The sequence below is a fragment of the Agelaius phoeniceus genome, chromosome 6 (genome assembly GCF_051311805.1).
Source record: "Agelaius phoeniceus isolate bAgePho1 chromosome 6, bAgePho1.hap1, whole genome shotgun sequence".
NCBI classification, from domain to species: domain Eukaryota; kingdom Metazoa; phylum Chordata; class Aves; order Passeriformes; family Icteridae; genus Agelaius; species Agelaius phoeniceus.
This window is the reverse complement of record NC_135270.1, coordinates 31,587,847-31,606,065: the sequence shown is the minus strand read 5'-3', so window position 1 is coordinate 31,606,065 and position 18,219 is coordinate 31,587,847. Positions and strand designations below refer to the sequence as shown.

Below are 18,219 nucleotides of genomic sequence, written 5' to 3'. Positions count from 1 at the left end.
ATTTTACAGGAATGTAAGCTCCAGGATTCACCTTATCTGTTTTCACTCCTGTGTTGGGGCAGAAACTGAGGAAGAGATAAATCTCTGCCTTATCCATGTTCTTCAGCTCGGGAATTGCTGGAGGCATGTTGAAGTTATGGGGCACGTTATGGTCACTGTCACCCACAGGATGTGATAGTAAGGGCTGTGGTGTACTCAGTAACCTTGCAGCCTCCTCCTAAAGTCATATTTATTGGGGGAGCAAGAAGAAGAGAAGAAGGCCTTTGGAAGATGGAACCAGAGGGGATTTTTCTATCTTATTTTTGCTTTTAAGAGAACATTGTACAGAATAGATGGAAGGAGAACATAGCTGTTAGGGACTTACAAGGTAAATTAAAGCTGCAAGTAAGGAGGTGTGAATAGTTACATTTTGCCAATGGATTATGCTTGTGCGAGCTATTTAAACATTAAAAGTAGAAATTATTTCTGGGACCTGAATGGAACAAAATGCATAAATACATTTAATCAAAGCCTTCTTAAGTTGTCCAAGATCCACATGTCCCCAGCCTCCCATGTTTCTGAATAATGAAAGAGTCAGGTTGTAGTATGCTGTGGCATGAATAGCAGAGACAATAGATCAAATGGTTTTTTAATTAGTCTAGAAACTTTTTGTTGACATGTAAATGATTAGATGCAAAGAAAAAGGGATTGACAACTACAAAAAGCAAAAATTTGTTCTAAAAACCCACAGCTAATAATATATGAATAATAAATAAGTGCTTTTCAGTTTCTTGAGTTTGAACTATACAGATATTTTATAAGCAACTGTAGAATATGGATGATGATGATGTCAAAAGTAACTGTAAGTTATCTGGAATGGAGATAACTGTGTGAGACATGCAATAAAATCTCACTTGCAGCATTGTCAGTAATACTATTTGTCTATAGAAAGTTCCTTCTAGGTATGAAGACAGATCAAATGTGGTCTTGTTTTATTCCTGTGACTCCATTCTGTGGCTAAACTGATTTTTCTTTTTTCCCTTTCCCATTCCCAGCACAGAGAAACTCCCCTTGAATCAGATTACTATTTTAAACAGAATTTCATTCACTCATTTAGGCCACATAGGGCAATATATGTATATATATGTGAGCACACTAATGTATGAAGGAAAAAGAAAACCAGCAAATTTTAGTTTTGAATTTAACTGTCTGGAGAAATACAGATGTAACAAGACTGCCACTGGTTGTATGCTGGATCATACTCATACTTAACATCTCTCTGAAATGTGGTGGAGCAAAGTAAGGTGTTAGAGCTTCCAGAGGGGGAAGCGTTGTGTGAACAAGTTTATTAGCCTTTCTGGATGCTGCTTGTCTCTGAGACTCCTCTCTCATTCTTGTCATTTCAGTATTGTAGGATTAAGGTTTTTTTTAAAAACAAGTTATTTAAAAGTTCTGATGGTTGTCCATAAGCCCTGTGATTTAAATTGTAAAGAAAAAATTTGGTCTAGACTCTGGAACGATTAGACCATTCCCACATATTCTCCACATTTTATTCTTTTCAAGTTTTAATCATTCTGCTCTCACCTTCAATTCTTACTGATTTTTTTGGAATGAAGATATTTTCTGGATGTCTTTTTGCCTAATCATAGAAAATACTGTCATTGCACTTTTCAGCCTGTGGTCTGCAATTCATTCCAGCCTGTTCATCAAGTGTTCCTCTCTTGCTGGTCCCATTTCCTGGTTTTACGTTATCTCAAACTTCCTCTTTTTAAAATAAATACTTAATTTTTTTAACCTTGGCATAAAGTGGCACATGGAGACAGACATGTGAAGTACGTCTAACCAGGCTTCACAAGCATGTTCAATGCTTGAATGTCTAAAAATGGAAGAGAAAAAATGCACTAAAGTTACTGGAAAAAAATTATAATATTGTAGTGGAATGTGAGCAGCATATAAATAAAAAAAGCCTGAGGAGTTCGTGGGGAAATGCCATATTTTTAAAATTCATTTCTTGTTGGGTAAATCCGTAGGGGAGGTGGACAATGTTAATTTCTACAAAAATTAACTTTATGGTTTCTACTAGTTGTGGGTCAACTTATTATTGAGGAAGGATCTTCTTCATATTTGATTCAAATGGTCTCCCTTTTACATTTGGGTGGGAGCAAATAGAGCTCAACTGCAATGACAAGAGTGTCAGCAAAAATTGCTTTATCTTCCTGCATGGGTTTCTACAAACTGCTATGGTAATTTACCAGTGAAATCTTTCATTTCCAGGCAGATCATTGCAATCCTTATCAGATCACCTAAATCCTTTAATTTGCAGTGCCTTCCAAGGTAGGCAAAAGGTCACTCTCCAGTACCCAAAATTTTTGCTTTCAGTTGAGGTAGGTGAGGATTTTCTGACAGGCAATTGCCAGCAATATATATGCAAATTCTCTGTATCTCTCTTAGGTATCTACTTGCTGGAAAAAAAATGCAAATACATACTTTGCCCTACAATGGTATTTCCTACAGGACAAAGTAAGATCAACATATATTATTGTCTTGGTATTTACTATAAATATCTCTTTTCATACAGTATTTTAGAGTCCTCAGTCTACTGACTAAATCCCAACATGGATATTAAATATATTTTTCTTTGTCTAAATGGTGAGAATTTTACTGCTTTTGTGATAATGATTTTTGTCTGCTTCTGCATATTTTTTCTCTCAGGAAATTTCAAATCTTGCTCATGTTGTTTAATGAGCTGGCTGGTCAAGCATCTGATGCCCCGGTGGGAACTTTCAAAGTCACTGAGCACATTTTTACTTAATCTAGCTGACATTTCTGTCTGTTTGATTTAATGTATGATTTCCATATTTAGATCACCAATCAGATGGAGCATAGTACAATCATCCCTTTGCACTATAAACACGCATGCATCCTGCATGGAAGTGGGCTCTTTTGCTGTTGGTCCACCTGACAAGGGTGGTTTTAGATTCTGCTGGCATTTGGGAAGACTTTATTAGTCAGTTTTAATTATAAGTAAAATTTTGAATCTCTAATGAAAATCCTAAGTGCAGAATTAGTCTTCAGTACATTATTCTCAGACCATTTCAGTTGCTATAATCTGGTGGAACTAGCCTATTACAAATGATGAAGTATTTATTTACTAGTTAAATGCTATAATCTTTTTTAAAAGTCTGATGTTATAAATATCTATATTGTTTATACTTAATTTCATTTTATTCAAAAGTATTAAAATATTTGCTATTTGCATGCTTCAAAATCTTGCCATGAAGCATGTAAGTATTGATGATAGGACTTTTGAGCAATTATTAATTAATTTGTTTAGTAAAAATCAAAACTTAAATAGTTTTTGCTTCTCATGGAAGCTCGGCAGTCCTCCTGATTTTGCACAGAATGCCCCTCTCCATGCTGAGATTAAAAAAATAAATAAAAAATTGCACCACTGAAAAGTATGTATTCTGAGTGTATTCTCAGTATTCTAAGTGTTCTCTTCATCCAATTTGTTTTGGGTGATCGTGCTGCAAGCCCAAAACTTTTTGGTGGCAGTACCTTCCCGCTCCCCTGGTGTGTTTTTATTAGGCAGTAATCAAGCTGATGAACATTTTGAAGAGGAGGAGCCCATCTGTGGATGTGTCTCAGGCTGGCAGCAGGGTTACCCCAAGCTGCCATGCAGGGCTGTGCCCCATGTGCTGAGGTAAAGCAAAGTTCCCCCCTCGAAAACTGCATTAAGCTCTGAACTCAGGTGGGCCTGAATAGCTGCACAGAGGGTGTGCTCTCCAGGCCCTGTAGCCACACAGGGTGTGTGTTTTAGACTCATGCACTTGATAACAGCTCCAACTTTCCTCCCCAAAATTAAATCAAGTCAGATTAATTCTGCTAGAAGGGAAGAGTGGCTCCTGGTCCTCTGATTGCCAAATGACCTACATATGACCTCATCCCTAATTTCTGGCATATGCTGAGGACAAAGCTTCTTGTTCTATTCTTTTCCAATATTAGACTGTTGAGGTGATAATATTTTCCTGCTGGAAGTGTCTGAAAAAATAGCCTCTTCTGACTTAGTCTTGCTTTTCCTGTACTAAAATTTAAAGAAAGAAGAAACAAAGCAACAAACCAACTTGGAAGGGTGGATGAGAAAAATAATATGGCTTTCCTCCTTAAAAATAATATTTTCATGTTGTTTATTGCTTTTCTTGGGGAAAAAAAGCCTGAAAGCCACAGAAAATGTGATATACTTGTTACCCTTAAAAAATTATATGGTAGGGAATAAAAACTTTTGGGTTAATGCCTTCCCCCCTCTTTTTTTTTTGTGTGGGCAAGGAATCTTTGGGATGTGGTGAGGCAGAGGGAGAATCCTGTAAAGTGATGTCTTAATCTCAGAGCTGTTGTTCATGAGAGATATGAACTGACAGAGGGCATGTCTGCAATAATTTGATTTCTGTGATGTTTTTCTGTACAGCATGTTGAAGCTGGCCAAAGACTGGGGGAGGAGGGAAGTAAGTTTTCAAGGATCTAATTATTGAATCCATTCAAATAGTAATAGTAATAATAATAACAATAATAATACCCCCAAAAGAAACAATAAACCTGGGGTGGCTCTTCATGGCATAGTTTAATACCTTTGAGTAAGTGAAGCTGTCGTGAGGATGCTCTCTGGGAGCTGTTTTGCAGGGTTCCTTGCTGGCGAGCAGCCAGCGCCAGGAGCTGCAGCCCAGCTTGCTGTAGCTGCCAGTGTTCTGTTGTGTAGGAAGGAGCCCAGAATAGCAGCCTTCTTACTACCTCCCTCAGGGTGCTTTAGCAATTTCTCAAAGGTCAGTAGAAACTAGTTATCAATTAAAGGAGCTCTCTCCCTCTGCTTTTAATGTATCTTTGCAGGTAGTGGAGAAAAAAAGCTTTCAAATGCTTTCAAATCCTGCTACCTCCGTCCTTGGAGTACTTCGTGAGGATCCAAGGGCAGTTGATTTGTTGATATCATAGGGGTCAACATCAAGGCAGTCCAGATGAGCAGGCTTAGAATGCTGACTTGGTCAGTTTGCTCTGGCAGGAGAAGTGTTGTAGGAAGTATTCATCCAGTAGCCTGTGATGAAATGAGCATGCCTGTAGAGTCAGAAATAGCCAGTCATTTGATCCCCTCCCAAGAACAGGCTCTCTTGAATAATCTGCTTAGTTTATAAATCACTCAAAAAACCAGAATATCCTGATGGCAGGTAACAAACATGTTTGTGAGATGGTTCTGGAAAAAAAATGCCAAGTGGAGAATTTTGAGTTTTGCTTTCATTAAAAGATGAAGGAGAGTTTCTTTGGGAGGCTTAGTGACAACTTGATATTGTTTAGACAGTGATCTATCTGAAGAAAGATTAATGTTAATTAAAGTGGCATTGGAGAAATTCAGCAGATGACAGCAGCCAAGCTGGTTACAAGCTATTTTTAGAAAATTTACTTCATTGCATTTGGTATGACTCATTTATTAAGTTAACAGATGAATCAATAGCTCAGCTTCTTATAGCAGTCCCTTGATGTGGAACTGTAGATAAAGATTGTTTTCATACCTTTGGTCAGAATTCAAATTATAAAAGCTGACCCATATGGATTCAGTCCAAGTGCACATGTGTCTTGCACAAAATGGAATAATACTCCAGTATTACTGTGCAATAATACTCCACTGAGACCCTCCCAGCATGGATATATAGAGGGGCACAGGGGAAAATCAGCCAAAGTCCAACTTGCACTATCTGGGATGAAACACAAATAGCAAACAGGTCAGCTTGTTAAAATATTGCAACAGAGTAAATTTATTAATGTAACAATGTAAATTTATTTCTCTTTTAGTTTTGTCATGAGTTTACTTTTTATTTGAGCTGTAGTTCATGGTTTCTTGTCTCCATTTGAGCACAGTTCCTCCTGGTTTTCAACTTTCCTTAACTTGGATGTAGTTTTCTCTCTTCTCGCATGTTCAGCTTTAATTTGTGAAATAGTAAAGCATCCATCTGTTGCAATACAACTGTGTTGGCCTTGGTTCAGTTTATTTCCTGTATTTTGCTAATTTTTTAGGTTGCTATAGAAACCTTGTTGTTCTCCTGAATCCTTTTTGTGAACTTTCACAAGCCCAGTCTGGAAAGATAAACCACTACATTTCTATTAGTTTTAAAACCTCTGATAAAATAATTATATTTATTATTTCCTGATTATTTTTATGGAATTTCTATCTTATCTTTTCTGATCCTTGCCTCAAACACCTTCACCAGTTTAGCCCAGTGTAAGAGATAGTTTTTCATTATTATTGTGTCAGCTCTTATTTCTACATCTAGGAATAATTTCATTTCTCTTTTGCAAAGATATTGGAGAATTGGGCTCTCTGTATTACATTCAAGGTATGATACAGAGTTGATAAGATTAATGTCTGTCAAAATTTAAATACAAATTCTGGTATGTTTGAGGTTATCTCTCACATATACAAGTGAAACATTAAAGGTAACTAGTATTTAAAATAATTTCACTGTTAAATAGCATGTCTTGTTATAGTGTGAAAATACTGCAGTTTGGGAGAGAAAGACTTTGCACATTAGGTTTTTCTGGGTGAAGTTTAGGACCATATTTTCAGTGTACTGGAAGTAACTGGCTGGTATTTAGCTTTACTCTTGGTTGGGTGTGTATTATCAGGGAGAAAATGCCATTTCTGTTGGAGGATGCTGGATGTTGAGTCTTTCAAATGGAGAGCAGTGTAATAAAATCTGTTAAAAAAAGTAAAATATGTGAAAGATGAAGAGTGACTCTGCACAAAATTTGCATCCCTATCTGAATTCAGATAGAGATCAGAATGTGATCTGAATTCTGGCCATTCTAATGTGTTCTTTGCTCCATTATATTTTAGCATTCAAAGTCCATTGTAGTTAGTGTATACTCACTCAGGCTAGCTGATCCTTTGCTCTTCTGATCACAGTTACTTCTTGAAAATGTGATTAAGAATTAATTCTTAATTGTGATTAAGAATGGTACTGTAAAGTATTCTAAAAAAGAAACCTGCAGAGGAAGGTTTTTCACAACAAAGTGAAAAAATATGCCATGTGCAAGCCCTCTGTCGTGGTCTCTGTATCATCCTATAGCTGAAATCTCCTGTTTATCATTGTCTGATCTCCTTTCAGATGTCAGTAATCAAATCAAGGAATTGCAAAATGACAAGCAAGCTTCCAGACAGGCCATGATTGATGGTTACACTTAAATGTAATTCAGAGAAACACTTGAAATAGAAATTTTTCCCCATGCTGGACATATCCATTATTGCATTGATTTTTGATTTACCTTGATTTTGCTGGTTTTTCTTAGCAATCACCACAGTGGTTTTGATTTTCTCTGTTACTTGTGTGTGCGATGTTGTCCAGTCCCTTACACTTCAGACTTAACTGACTGCTGGAGATCTTTAATAATGATGTGACTATGTTAGCTGCATCCCCTCAGTGTGTGAGATGCCTTTAAACTTCTGTGAAACTCGCAGACAAACTTTATATACAAAGTGAAATGTCTTTTTTATGTCTTTCACCAGTTAAATCTGGTACTGTAATCTGCTGTGTTGAATCTCTTTCAGAAGTTATAAGATTGACTGAAATCTAATGTTCTGAAATGAAGAAAGTATAGACTTCCCTAAAAACTTCATTTCAAATCTGAGACATTGATAAAATTGTATATTAATGTTCTCTGATTCTTTTTCAGCTTCAAATTTGTTATTGTTTATGTTTGTAGACTGGATTTTAAAGATAAAGGTGTCAGTGTAGGATTGTAAATGGACAATTTAGGAGATATGTGAGCTGGAGCTATCAATGAGAGGTTGTTTATTTAAACAGTAACAGAATTTTTAATGTGTCTTTCTCCTTCAAAAATGTGGAATTGTGTTAGCTGACATTTTACATTTTAAGAGTGGTACAATTTGAGCTGCAACTTGGCAGATTCAGAGTTTGTTAAACTCTTAACACAAAACTTTGCAGAACTATTTGCGTAGTGATGCTAATTAATGGTATGAGTCAGATGAGTTTACTGAGTAGTTTTTTTTTTTTCTGATATTCCAAGAAAGTTCTAAATAGTTGTGCCAAGGGTGGCAGATAAAGGAATGTGCCAGGGGAATTCCATGTTGCTGGAGTGCTGGCAGTACAGGTTCTGTGTTCTCCTTCTGCTAGAAGGTAGAAAGTCAGTGATTTTTGGGGTACTTCAAAGTGCAGCCAGGAATGGATCTCAAAGAAGCACATAAAAGTCTCTGTCTTATGGACATCATTCCAGTAGCTGTGGGACTGGTCAGGTGCAATGTCACTGTGCCACCTGAGCCACTGCTTGTCACGGTTTGATGGAGCAATCCTTTGTTGTGATGCTAAAGCCAATTTATTGTAGCTATCCCTAGAATCACCAGTTGAACCAAAGTCATGAAAAATAAAAGTTCATGTTTGTACTTGCACTGGCAAAAAAAGCTTCAGTTTTCTCCAACTTTATCCTCACTTAATGGATGGCAGCAATGGAAGTTGCAGAGGAAATGGGAGAGAGCAATTGCTACACTCTTTGTCCATGATGAATTTGGATGTAGCCCTGCCTCTACCTTGGAAATCACAGCTGATGTTACCTGGAGCAGTGATGGACTTCAGACTTTTCCTATGCACAACTTCATCCTCTGTGTAAAACCTTCAAACAGTTCATTTACAGGAGAAGTGTGGAAAGGCAGGACTTCCGTGGAAAATCTTAATGTGTTTTCTGTGTTAGTCTCCTCTTCTCTTTTTCTCTTGACTAAACAATATTTATAATATTTTCAAGATAAAAGAAAATACATCTGTGTAGAAATGCTGACAATTAGAAAAATTCCAATAAGAGGGAGGTAATTCAAATGCACATTTGATAGGTGTCTACTGGTTTACAAAAAATAGTTTCTTATGTAACTTCTATTTTTGTAGGATCCAGAAAATGACTAGTATTGCTGTGTAGAGCCAGCAGGAGGTCATTAGTGCACTTATATTTTTAGGTCTGAATTGTCACCATCGATGAGACTGCTTCATGAAATAAAAGAAGCCATGTCTGCGTGTCTCTGGGCAAAATGTAATATTAGCCACCATTTATAGTACATGCTATTCATACATCTTCAGTATATGAACTGTTCTTTACCAGGATTTTTGCAGGATTTCAAAAAGTAATTTCAGTGAGTTCCATGTAGGACAAAACACTCTATTTTTTCTGTGTCAATGCCAGATATTACTCATCACCCACTTTTTATGACCAGTAATTAACTGCAGAGATTTTTTCAAACATGGAGGCTATAGCGTCTGTGTGATTTGTGATGTCTGTACATGCACATTTAATTTAAAAAATTCAATTTCCAGAATGGTATTTTGATGCATTTCAGACTGTGTAGCAGCATAGTGAAATAGCACAAAGTGCATCAGTCTTCAAACACTTAAACTCATCCACGTGCCTCAGACCATCAACAAGAAATCATAGAATGTGATGATTGCCATTAATATATAAAATACCAGCCTGATGATGATAATTTTGCTTGGCTGACTTAATTGTTAAGGTGATAGATACCTTGTTTCCAGTATTTATGTTAATCACGTGCAGATTTTTTGTTGGATAAAGAAAGGAGGGTTTTTGCTTTTGATTTGGGACTTACTAGGTTTTACCTCTAAATTGGTAGAAGGAATGTTATGTTTTGGAACAAGTCATAAGACTTTTAACATACTATATTTTCTGTTACTGATTTTGAGAACTTTTTTTCCTGATTTCAGGTTGGGTGGGACTATATCTGCATACAAGATAGTGCCAGACGAAATAGAAGAAATCAAGGTACAGTATTACTGCTTTTCAACACTGATTTTCTTTCCTTGGAAAATTACAGAAATGTTACATTAAAAAGCCACGTTATTCCTTGCTTTGAAGTGTGTCATAGGGGAGAGAAGAAAGTGTCATAAGGAAAATTATTAGATCCATATTTATGCATCTAAAATAGAATTTTAGTTATTTTTACAAATACAGTTTACCTTCAGCTTAAGCTGACTTCAGCAGGATTTGTTTGATGCCAGAAACCTGTGTAATTCAACCTATTTCTGTTTTGCTACCTGAAGACAGATGGAGGACTATGATGAACACTGAGTTATAGTTTCATAAAAAAATATATATAGTGTCCTTCTGCTTTTGAGATCTAAAGCACATCCATATTTTTCAATATTGTCTGTCTTATGAAGGGGATAGTATGAAGTCAAAAAATTGTTATAAGCAAAAAAATTGTTATAAACTGGTTTTTGAGTAGTGATAGAAATAAATACTGAAGTTTGCTTTCAAAGTAATGTGCATTGTAACAAAACTCACTTTAGCCAAGTCCACTCCTGAAACGTGCTTCAGCAATTTGTGTCAGTTTTGTTTTTCAGTGGAATGAAAGATGGGTACTGGGGGAATTTGGCCTGGACCTGATAGCACAGTTTGTGTAGCTGATTCCTCATTTGGTTGTTAGTAGGTCAGTCTCACATATTGCTTGCTCATTGTGATTGCTTAACCCACTGTACTGTTTCACATACTTGTTTTCAGCTGTGCAAAGAGAATTAAGAATAGTTGTAAAATCTTGTGAAGGGAAGTGACTGTACAATATCTGATGTAGACATGACTTTGCAGTGTGCAAATGGTGAGAATTTATTCCTCTTCAATTAGTATCAAACCCACTGCAAGCAACTCACTGCAGAGTGACTGCCTGTGTCTGCATCAGTCAGTTATCACACCATCATGATCAAAATTTACTTTCATCACCTAAGATTCATGGACTTCTCTATCGTGAATTTTATCAAGGGGAGCATGAATTATTACTGGATAGATGCACTATTCAAACTTTGGTCTTGGAATAAAAGAAAGAGGCTTTCAAAATTAAATAGGGGTATTTTCATGATGCTCAAAGAACTGTTGCAAAACTATTTTAAAAATTATAAAAACCCTAAACCACAATCTTTTTACTTTAATATAAGAAAAGCAATACCACTGATATTTTGTTAATGTTGAAGAAAGCTGATATTTCTGACTTCATCGTACTAAACTGAGTTCAGTGAACAAAGAAAAATGGAATGTTGGGAGATAGGAAATAATTTTACTTTTAGGAACTTACTGCAAGATTAGTAGTCACAGGAATCTTCAACTGCTTAGGAGAACTGTTCTGAATTTTCAGCTTTTTCTTATTTAGCTGGTGTTTAAGTGCTTGAGATCCTAAGAAGCATCAAAGGATGGGTTACTCGTTAGTCTCAGTTGTGCCAGGATGTAAGTGTGGAAAAGGATTTCGTTGTTCAAAGTCAGAGCTATTTAAAGTGCTGGGGAAGAATCTTTCCCTTTAATTGTTTCTGGTAGCTCTCCTGCCTTGTTCAGGTAGTGGGGTTTTGAGGTTGTATCAGAAGTCAGGCCACTTCCCACACCTTAAAGGGTTGAATTTCCCAAACCGCAATATATGTTATTTATATTAAACAATGCACTACTGGAAGATACCAAGACAGACAAATATATATTGGATATCAAGAAGTATTATTTCGTCTATATGTGTTTTGAATAGCAGCTGGTAAACAGCGAGATGGAGTGTCCTTGCAGTAAATGTAGGGGGTAGTTTTAACATCTGAAAGGCTCTCCTAGCTGATTTGAGCAGAAAAAGGAGAGAGGAGAAAATAGAAGGCAAATCAGCTTACTGGAATTTTGCTTCTAGAGAGAACAGAATCTTCTTCCATGCACCTTAATTCAGTTATTTTGCCGTGCAACTATCTCTCCCCTATTTAAACGTGAAATATTAAGGAAGTTAGTTTGATGAAATATGCAAAAATAATAGCTTTACTTTAAAAATCTGATTTAACTTGATGGATTGTTGAATTATATTTATGTGAATTGTATTTTCATGTTTTCTGATAGTCCATAAAAAGTAAACTGCTTTCTTAAATGGGAAAGGAGAAACTTCATCAGACAGAGAGCAATAGTTATTTTGACAAATAAATAAGTCTCTTAGCATTTGCATGTGTTCTAGGAAAGGTGGTAGATTAACCTCTTTTGCAGCTTGGAATAACTTATGGGGAAAACCAGGGTATTGATTTTGTTAATTCATTAATTCATCCTGGGTAGAACACTATTGCAGGCATATGAATGAGGAGTACTTATGGCAGAAGTGATAACATGTACCCTCACTAATCTCATGCAGCATACCAAGGTTAGGAAGGATTGTGTGGAACCAATCACCACTACAGTTCCACAACATCTGTATCAGTCTGAAACAAAGTGTCTTGAAGCCTACCTTCCCTAGATTTTTGTCACAGGTACTTGGGTTCCCAAAGTGAGAACACTCAACAGGTAGCTTTACCTAGATACCATCTCAGGTTTCTCCCCTGAAGACTCTTCCAGAAGGTAGGTATGTCCTCTATCATATGATCCTCTACTTCAATAAAAGAAGCTTTCAGAGAATGCATAAATGGATATACTGCCATCTGCATTCCTGTCATTCCTCCACACCAGTTAAAGCAAGGTCACTTCATTTTCAGTACCTGCTGGTTTTAAAATACTTCCAGAACTGATGAAGACAGTAAATATAGAAACTGCAGCACATTTCTGAGAAAGTGTCATTGTTTCAACTTCCTCTAGACTTCTATTCTCATCAGAATATTCATCCTCTAAGCAAGCAGCTTTTCAAACTATCAAAAAAGCATTGTCAGATTTCAGCCTTGTTCCTCACACACTGTAATAGAATGTGCCTAAAGGAGAGGTCTTCCAAGCCAAATGATTTTGTGTGCATGGGACCTGGCAAGCCTATCAGGCAACACTGGTTTTGATGAGCAACATGGAGACTGTCTCAAGAATAAAGAGCAATTTATGACTATTACAGATTAGGGAAAGTTTATGTGATGTGCCTATAGATTTATGTCAACAGTATAATCTTATGGTTTATAGTGAGATGTGGTCTTTTTGATTTCCACATTCTGCCATTACAAAGGAAATATATGATGTGGTGAAGGGTGGTTATTATAGGGGAAGACTCAGTGAATGAGAAAACCACTCCTTAATAGATTCCTTAAAAAAAAAAAAACTTGGTTTGCTAGGATTTGCAAGTCAAGAGCAGAAAGGAATTTAATTGTTTTGTGTTGAGTTTTTATGTGCTTTCGTGTATACTTTTCATGTAGACATATTCATGCATCTCATCCCAAGACCAGAAATGGATTTTGTAGCAGGTCCTTAATTCATGAAAGTAATATGCACAAGAAAGACATTGCCAGAATATTTCATTCCTGTAATATTTGTGGCATGAGACAGATATTCCAGTGTAGAGAATAAAGTTAAGTGGTTCCCTCCTGTGGTAGTTAGTTTTAAGAAATCTTGTTAGAAGTATTTTGTTAGTTATAAATGGTAAATTTAGATGTAAAGCAGTTCTGGAGCAAGATTGGGAGAGGGTTTTTAATTCCATTAACCACCCTTTCACACAGAGACACACTTTATGCTCCCCAAGGAACACTCATAATTCTTCTATAGATACTATTTTAATGAAAACATATATGCATAAAGTATTAGAGGTTGCATTTAGAACTACAGACATTTTCCCCTGAGTAATGGTAGGATAGCTCTCTTTTTTTCTTTTGGAGTATGTGTTAACTCAATAGTTTAATACATGAAATTTTTTATGCACATTCTTCTCAGATTGTCTTCAGTCTTTGACAAAGTAGACTCCAGTGATAATGATCCAAGAGTAAAAAATGATAAAAACTATGAGGGAGGGCAAAGTAGCCAGAAATGGTGAGTGCTGTGTCTTCTTGAGAGGTCAGTTGCTCTATATGACTTAGGAATTCAAAAGATTTAACTTTTCCGCACAGTCATTTTTAGGAACATCTTAGAAACAAAGGAAGTTGATTTCAGTGTCAGCAAGATGTATTTCAGAGCAAAGCTGTACTCCCTGCCATCAAAAATCGGCAGCTTTGATAGGATTACAATTAAAATCAGTCTATTCCAAGACTTTCTCAGAAATCATTTGGTTTGCCCACTTTGTGGTGTCATATACCTACATGATGCTGTATCCCAGAATCTGGGTTTTTTGCTGATAAGAGTAGCTGATGAAACTCATACAAACTTTGTCTGCAGCCAAGAAATACTGGCCTTGATCATTATCAAAGCATTTTCATAATTATCAACATGTGGCAAAAGTAAGTAGTAATTTGTCAGTAAGTGCCAGTTTGTAGTCCCATATTTAAAAAAAAATCACTAAAGAAAGGTAATTGTAACTACTGTGGTGGATAGTTCACAAGAGCAGGGTTGTGCCTGAAAATATTTATGAAAATATGTCTCCATACTGGAGAGTGGGGCAGTATTTAGATATCTTTTGCATCTTCTGCAGAATCAGCCTTGCTTTACATGAACAAGGAAGTGTGCTGTCATCCCAGTTTTGCATAGGAGGTTAAGTCCTGGATCTGGTTTACTTCATCATTGTATGGATATTCACTTGTCAAGTGTATCAGCACTGGCCAAGTGCTTCACAAAAAGTTTCTCCAAAGTTTATGATGGGAGGAATCAGAATTTGATGATAATACTGAGATTATTGTTCCTTTATGTGTTTGGATCCAACACAAAGGAAAAGGTTTCCCCACTCAGAATAAATTTTTGAAGAGGCTCAAGCTGTTTGAAGTGTGTACTCCCACTAATCCTAGAGCACCAAGAAACTTTGCTATTTACCTTGCAGGAATGACAATTCTGGTTCTCAGTTTTTCTGCTCATGTTTTCCTTCTTCTGCATCTCAAATTATAATTACTAACTCACAGCACAAGAACTCTTACTAAGCATCACATAAAAGGGTATTATCCATTGAATGTCTAGTGAGTATTAAGAAGTAGCATCTCCATAGACTCTACAGCTTACAGATACAAGTTTAAAAAGATTTAAAAGGTAAATGTGATGGTCATGTCACATGTCATTCCATTAGATTGCTAGTTATGTGTGTTGACTAAAACTGAGGACTTGTCTTCTACCTCTCTTAACATGCACTCAGAGTCTGACCATCCAGTAGACAGCTTAATTATACTCCTGCATCTAGGAAAAGTTTCTAAAACCTTTTGCAAATGTCCTAACCAGTAACAAAAAGTTGACACTGAGATGTCAACTTAGTGTATGAAATCCCTGATAAACTTGCAGATTAGGTTTTCCTACTTGCTTCTTGGATTTTCATGAAGTAGACTGTCTTATGGACATGAACCTAACTAGGACAATTGAGAAGTGGGATGTGTTAAGCTAAACAACTTTGTCTCATCATATTTCCCTGTAATCAGTTCACCTGATGAACACACAAATTTCTTCCTGAGTTAATTTCCAGATCCTGAATTAGCAGAGTCAATCACTGACTAGTGTTCTTTTTCAAGTAAGTATCATTGTTTAGATGACAAAAACCTGAGTTTTTACTTGCTGTATTAATCCTTAATAATTAATCTGTTGTTACAGATGTTATTTCCATGCTAGACAGAACTAAAGTTTTGTGTGTGGGATTGTGTGACAAAATTGTCCAAAACTTTATATAAAACAAAAACTTACTTTGCTTTAATTTTTCATCCACATGTATGCATTTGTGCTACAACCTGGAGATTTGCAACCGCTGCAGCATTAATAATGGCCAAGCATTTGTGCTTCACTCTTGTAGTTCTAGTCCACAGTTGATTATATTGAATCATATTATATTGCTCCTAGACTGTGATTTCCTTATCTGCTCCATTATGTAATTTTTTCTTCTCATGAGTCCTTTGTTGATCTATGTTTTATTTCTTTTAAAACTGATTTTCCCCCTTTTTCTGGAAAGTGCAGTCTGGATTCTGACTTTGCTTGGTGCCAAGCATGGCTGTGCAAGCCTGACTAGTCCAGGCACTGTCTCACACCAATGAAATATGAGTGTTTCATAAGAATGCCTTTTCTGTTGTGGGATTTTTTTTTTCCCCACCTATGAAGCCATTAGTAGTTGTGAATATCAGTTTTGACTTTTGGATTGTTTCTGCTCTGATAGGTTTGAGACTGCTTTTGCTTGGAGGATGTGACTGTTCTCCATGCTATAACTTTTGCTATCTCAAGTTTCTGTATAGAAACTCCCTAGGGAGTACTCACTGAAGGGACTTTTCATCTGTTTCTCTCATCTTCTGTGGATGATGGATACTCACTGCAGTCACAGACTCTCAACCAAAAAAAACACCTTTACAGAAAGAATGTAAAATGAGAGGTGGCTGAAGTGTCTATCAAACTCTGATCTAGGACTGCTGAATGTGTCAAAAACATTCCTCTGCTTTCCTGGCATGGGCATCAAATGTCCAGACACTCTGGAAGAAAGAGTATACTCACTAACTTTCCACATGAAAATAGGAATTGTCACTTTTTGTTTTCCTGCTGTCTTCCATCTTACTTTGCATAGGCTTTGTGGCTTCAGAGGCTTCATGTCTCTAGAAATGACATTTGAGACCACCTTACCTAGTTATCTTACCCTTCCAGGCTGTCTTGAATATAGAAAATGCTGAAGAATTGTTATAAATTCCTGTCCCCTGATGTGAGTAGAATTTAAGCGAATGCATTTTGTATAGTATTGTGTGATTTAGTCTTATGAACATACAAAAGTTTACCCTGTGATTTGCAGATCATGGAATATTGCCACATGGGGAAGGGAAAGGACAGGAAGACTGTGCATCTGTGGAAGTTCACATGCAATGCTAACAAGACAAAATAACTTTAGAAATATTATTATTTGCTTTCTAAAACAAGCAAAATAGTTCTGTATTTCTCCTGCAAATAGAGAACAAAAACAGCTGTAAGTTAGCTTACAAGACAAACCTATTTTTCATCATCCTTTAAGCATTTCTGGTTGCCCAGCATTTAAGCTGTTGCCCTTAAGAGGGGACATTAATGTGTATCAGATTTTTCATTTCCACAGACCTGTTTGTCTATTCATTCTTTCTTAATTAAATATGTCAGAAACAGGAATTGAAATCTCTTGTTTTCCAGCATAAAAAATCTCTGCCTCTCTCTATGGCTGTAGTAACCGATTTTGTCTGAATTCCTCCTGACTTTCTTTCATTTTCCATTTTTGCTAAATACCTATCTTTGTCCCAGCCATCAGCTGAAACCTAGTTGTCTCCTAGGGCATCTTCTGACCAGCTCTTGTACTTTTCATCTGACTCCTTATACTGGGCAATGTTTTCAATGCCTTCTGTTCTCACTGGAAAAGTAATTTCTTAAATGGGATGTCACTTAGCATGAATGAGAGGAGAAAACATGCTCCTCTCATTAAGCAGCAAATAGCTTTTGGCAAGTGTTTAAGTAAATCAAGTTTATATAAAAGCCCTAATAATTTTCCACGTGACCTGTTACATTTAGTTTTGGTTGGTTTTATTTACCCTGTAAGAGTGCATTCTGATGATTCTTATTTGAGGTCTATGAAGAAAATTTAATGTTATCCTATCAAACTAATAATGTCATAAGTAATTAACTTGACTGAGTTTGAGGGAGATCAATATTAGGTTCATTTCTTGTGGTAAATTTATTTCTGAAATTTATTCTTTTTATGATTGTCACAAGAGGTGAATGATAGACCTATATATGTAAGAGAGAAGGCCATCAGGATTGTTTTGGTTTGCTTTTTTAAAAGAAAACCCCAAACCTTCAGGTTCTCTATGCTGGTTCTTTGTATATAGAGAAAAAGAGATCAGGAGTGTTGTTTAGGGTTTTTTGGTTTGGTGTTTGTTTTTTTAATAACCCTCAGTTGTACAGCTATTTACAGGTTGTATCTTAGTGAATTAAGAAAATTATTATTTGTAGAGAAATTAAATATTACTGCAAATAAGGACATTAAAATACTAAGTGGTTGGGTGACAAACCACCTGATAAAATTCAGCAGAGATTAATGTTAAATTATGTGTATAGGAGATGTGAAAAAATCCCCAATTCCAATTTGCATATAAAATAGAAGCCTCTAATTAGACTACTATGATCCAAGAGCGAGCGCTGAGCAGTGTGGTTACTATTATTAGCTCAGTGTTCAGGGGCAACTGAAAGGGCAGAGGCATGGGAGTCATGGGGATGGACTGAGGAGAAGGGAACCAAGGCCAGAGCACTGAACTTTTTCTCTTGTGCATGAGCCTTTGGTGCCACAGCATGTACAATGGAATGTGAAGGGCTGTTCCTTTAATCACAAAAATGGCACACTAGCACTGAAAAATATTTAGAGTCAGATTATAAAAGTAATCTAATTTA

At 36.3% G+C, this 18,219-nt stretch overlaps 1 protein-coding gene across 25 annotated transcripts in view; it reads left to right on the top strand.

Annotated features, from left to right (window-relative positions):
* Positions 1 to 18,219, top strand: part of GPHN (gephyrin) — a 270,825-nt gene that overhangs the window by 101,607 nt on the left and 150,999 nt on the right. For all 25 annotated transcript variants that reach the window (XM_054634366.2, XM_077180341.1, XM_077180337.1 and 22 more), the window contains exon 3: positions 9,741 to 9,798. In XM_054634366.2, the coding sequence (XP_054490341.1) occupies positions 9,741 to 9,798 (58 nt within the window). The remainder of the gene's footprint in view (positions 1 to 9,740; positions 9,799 to 18,219) is intronic.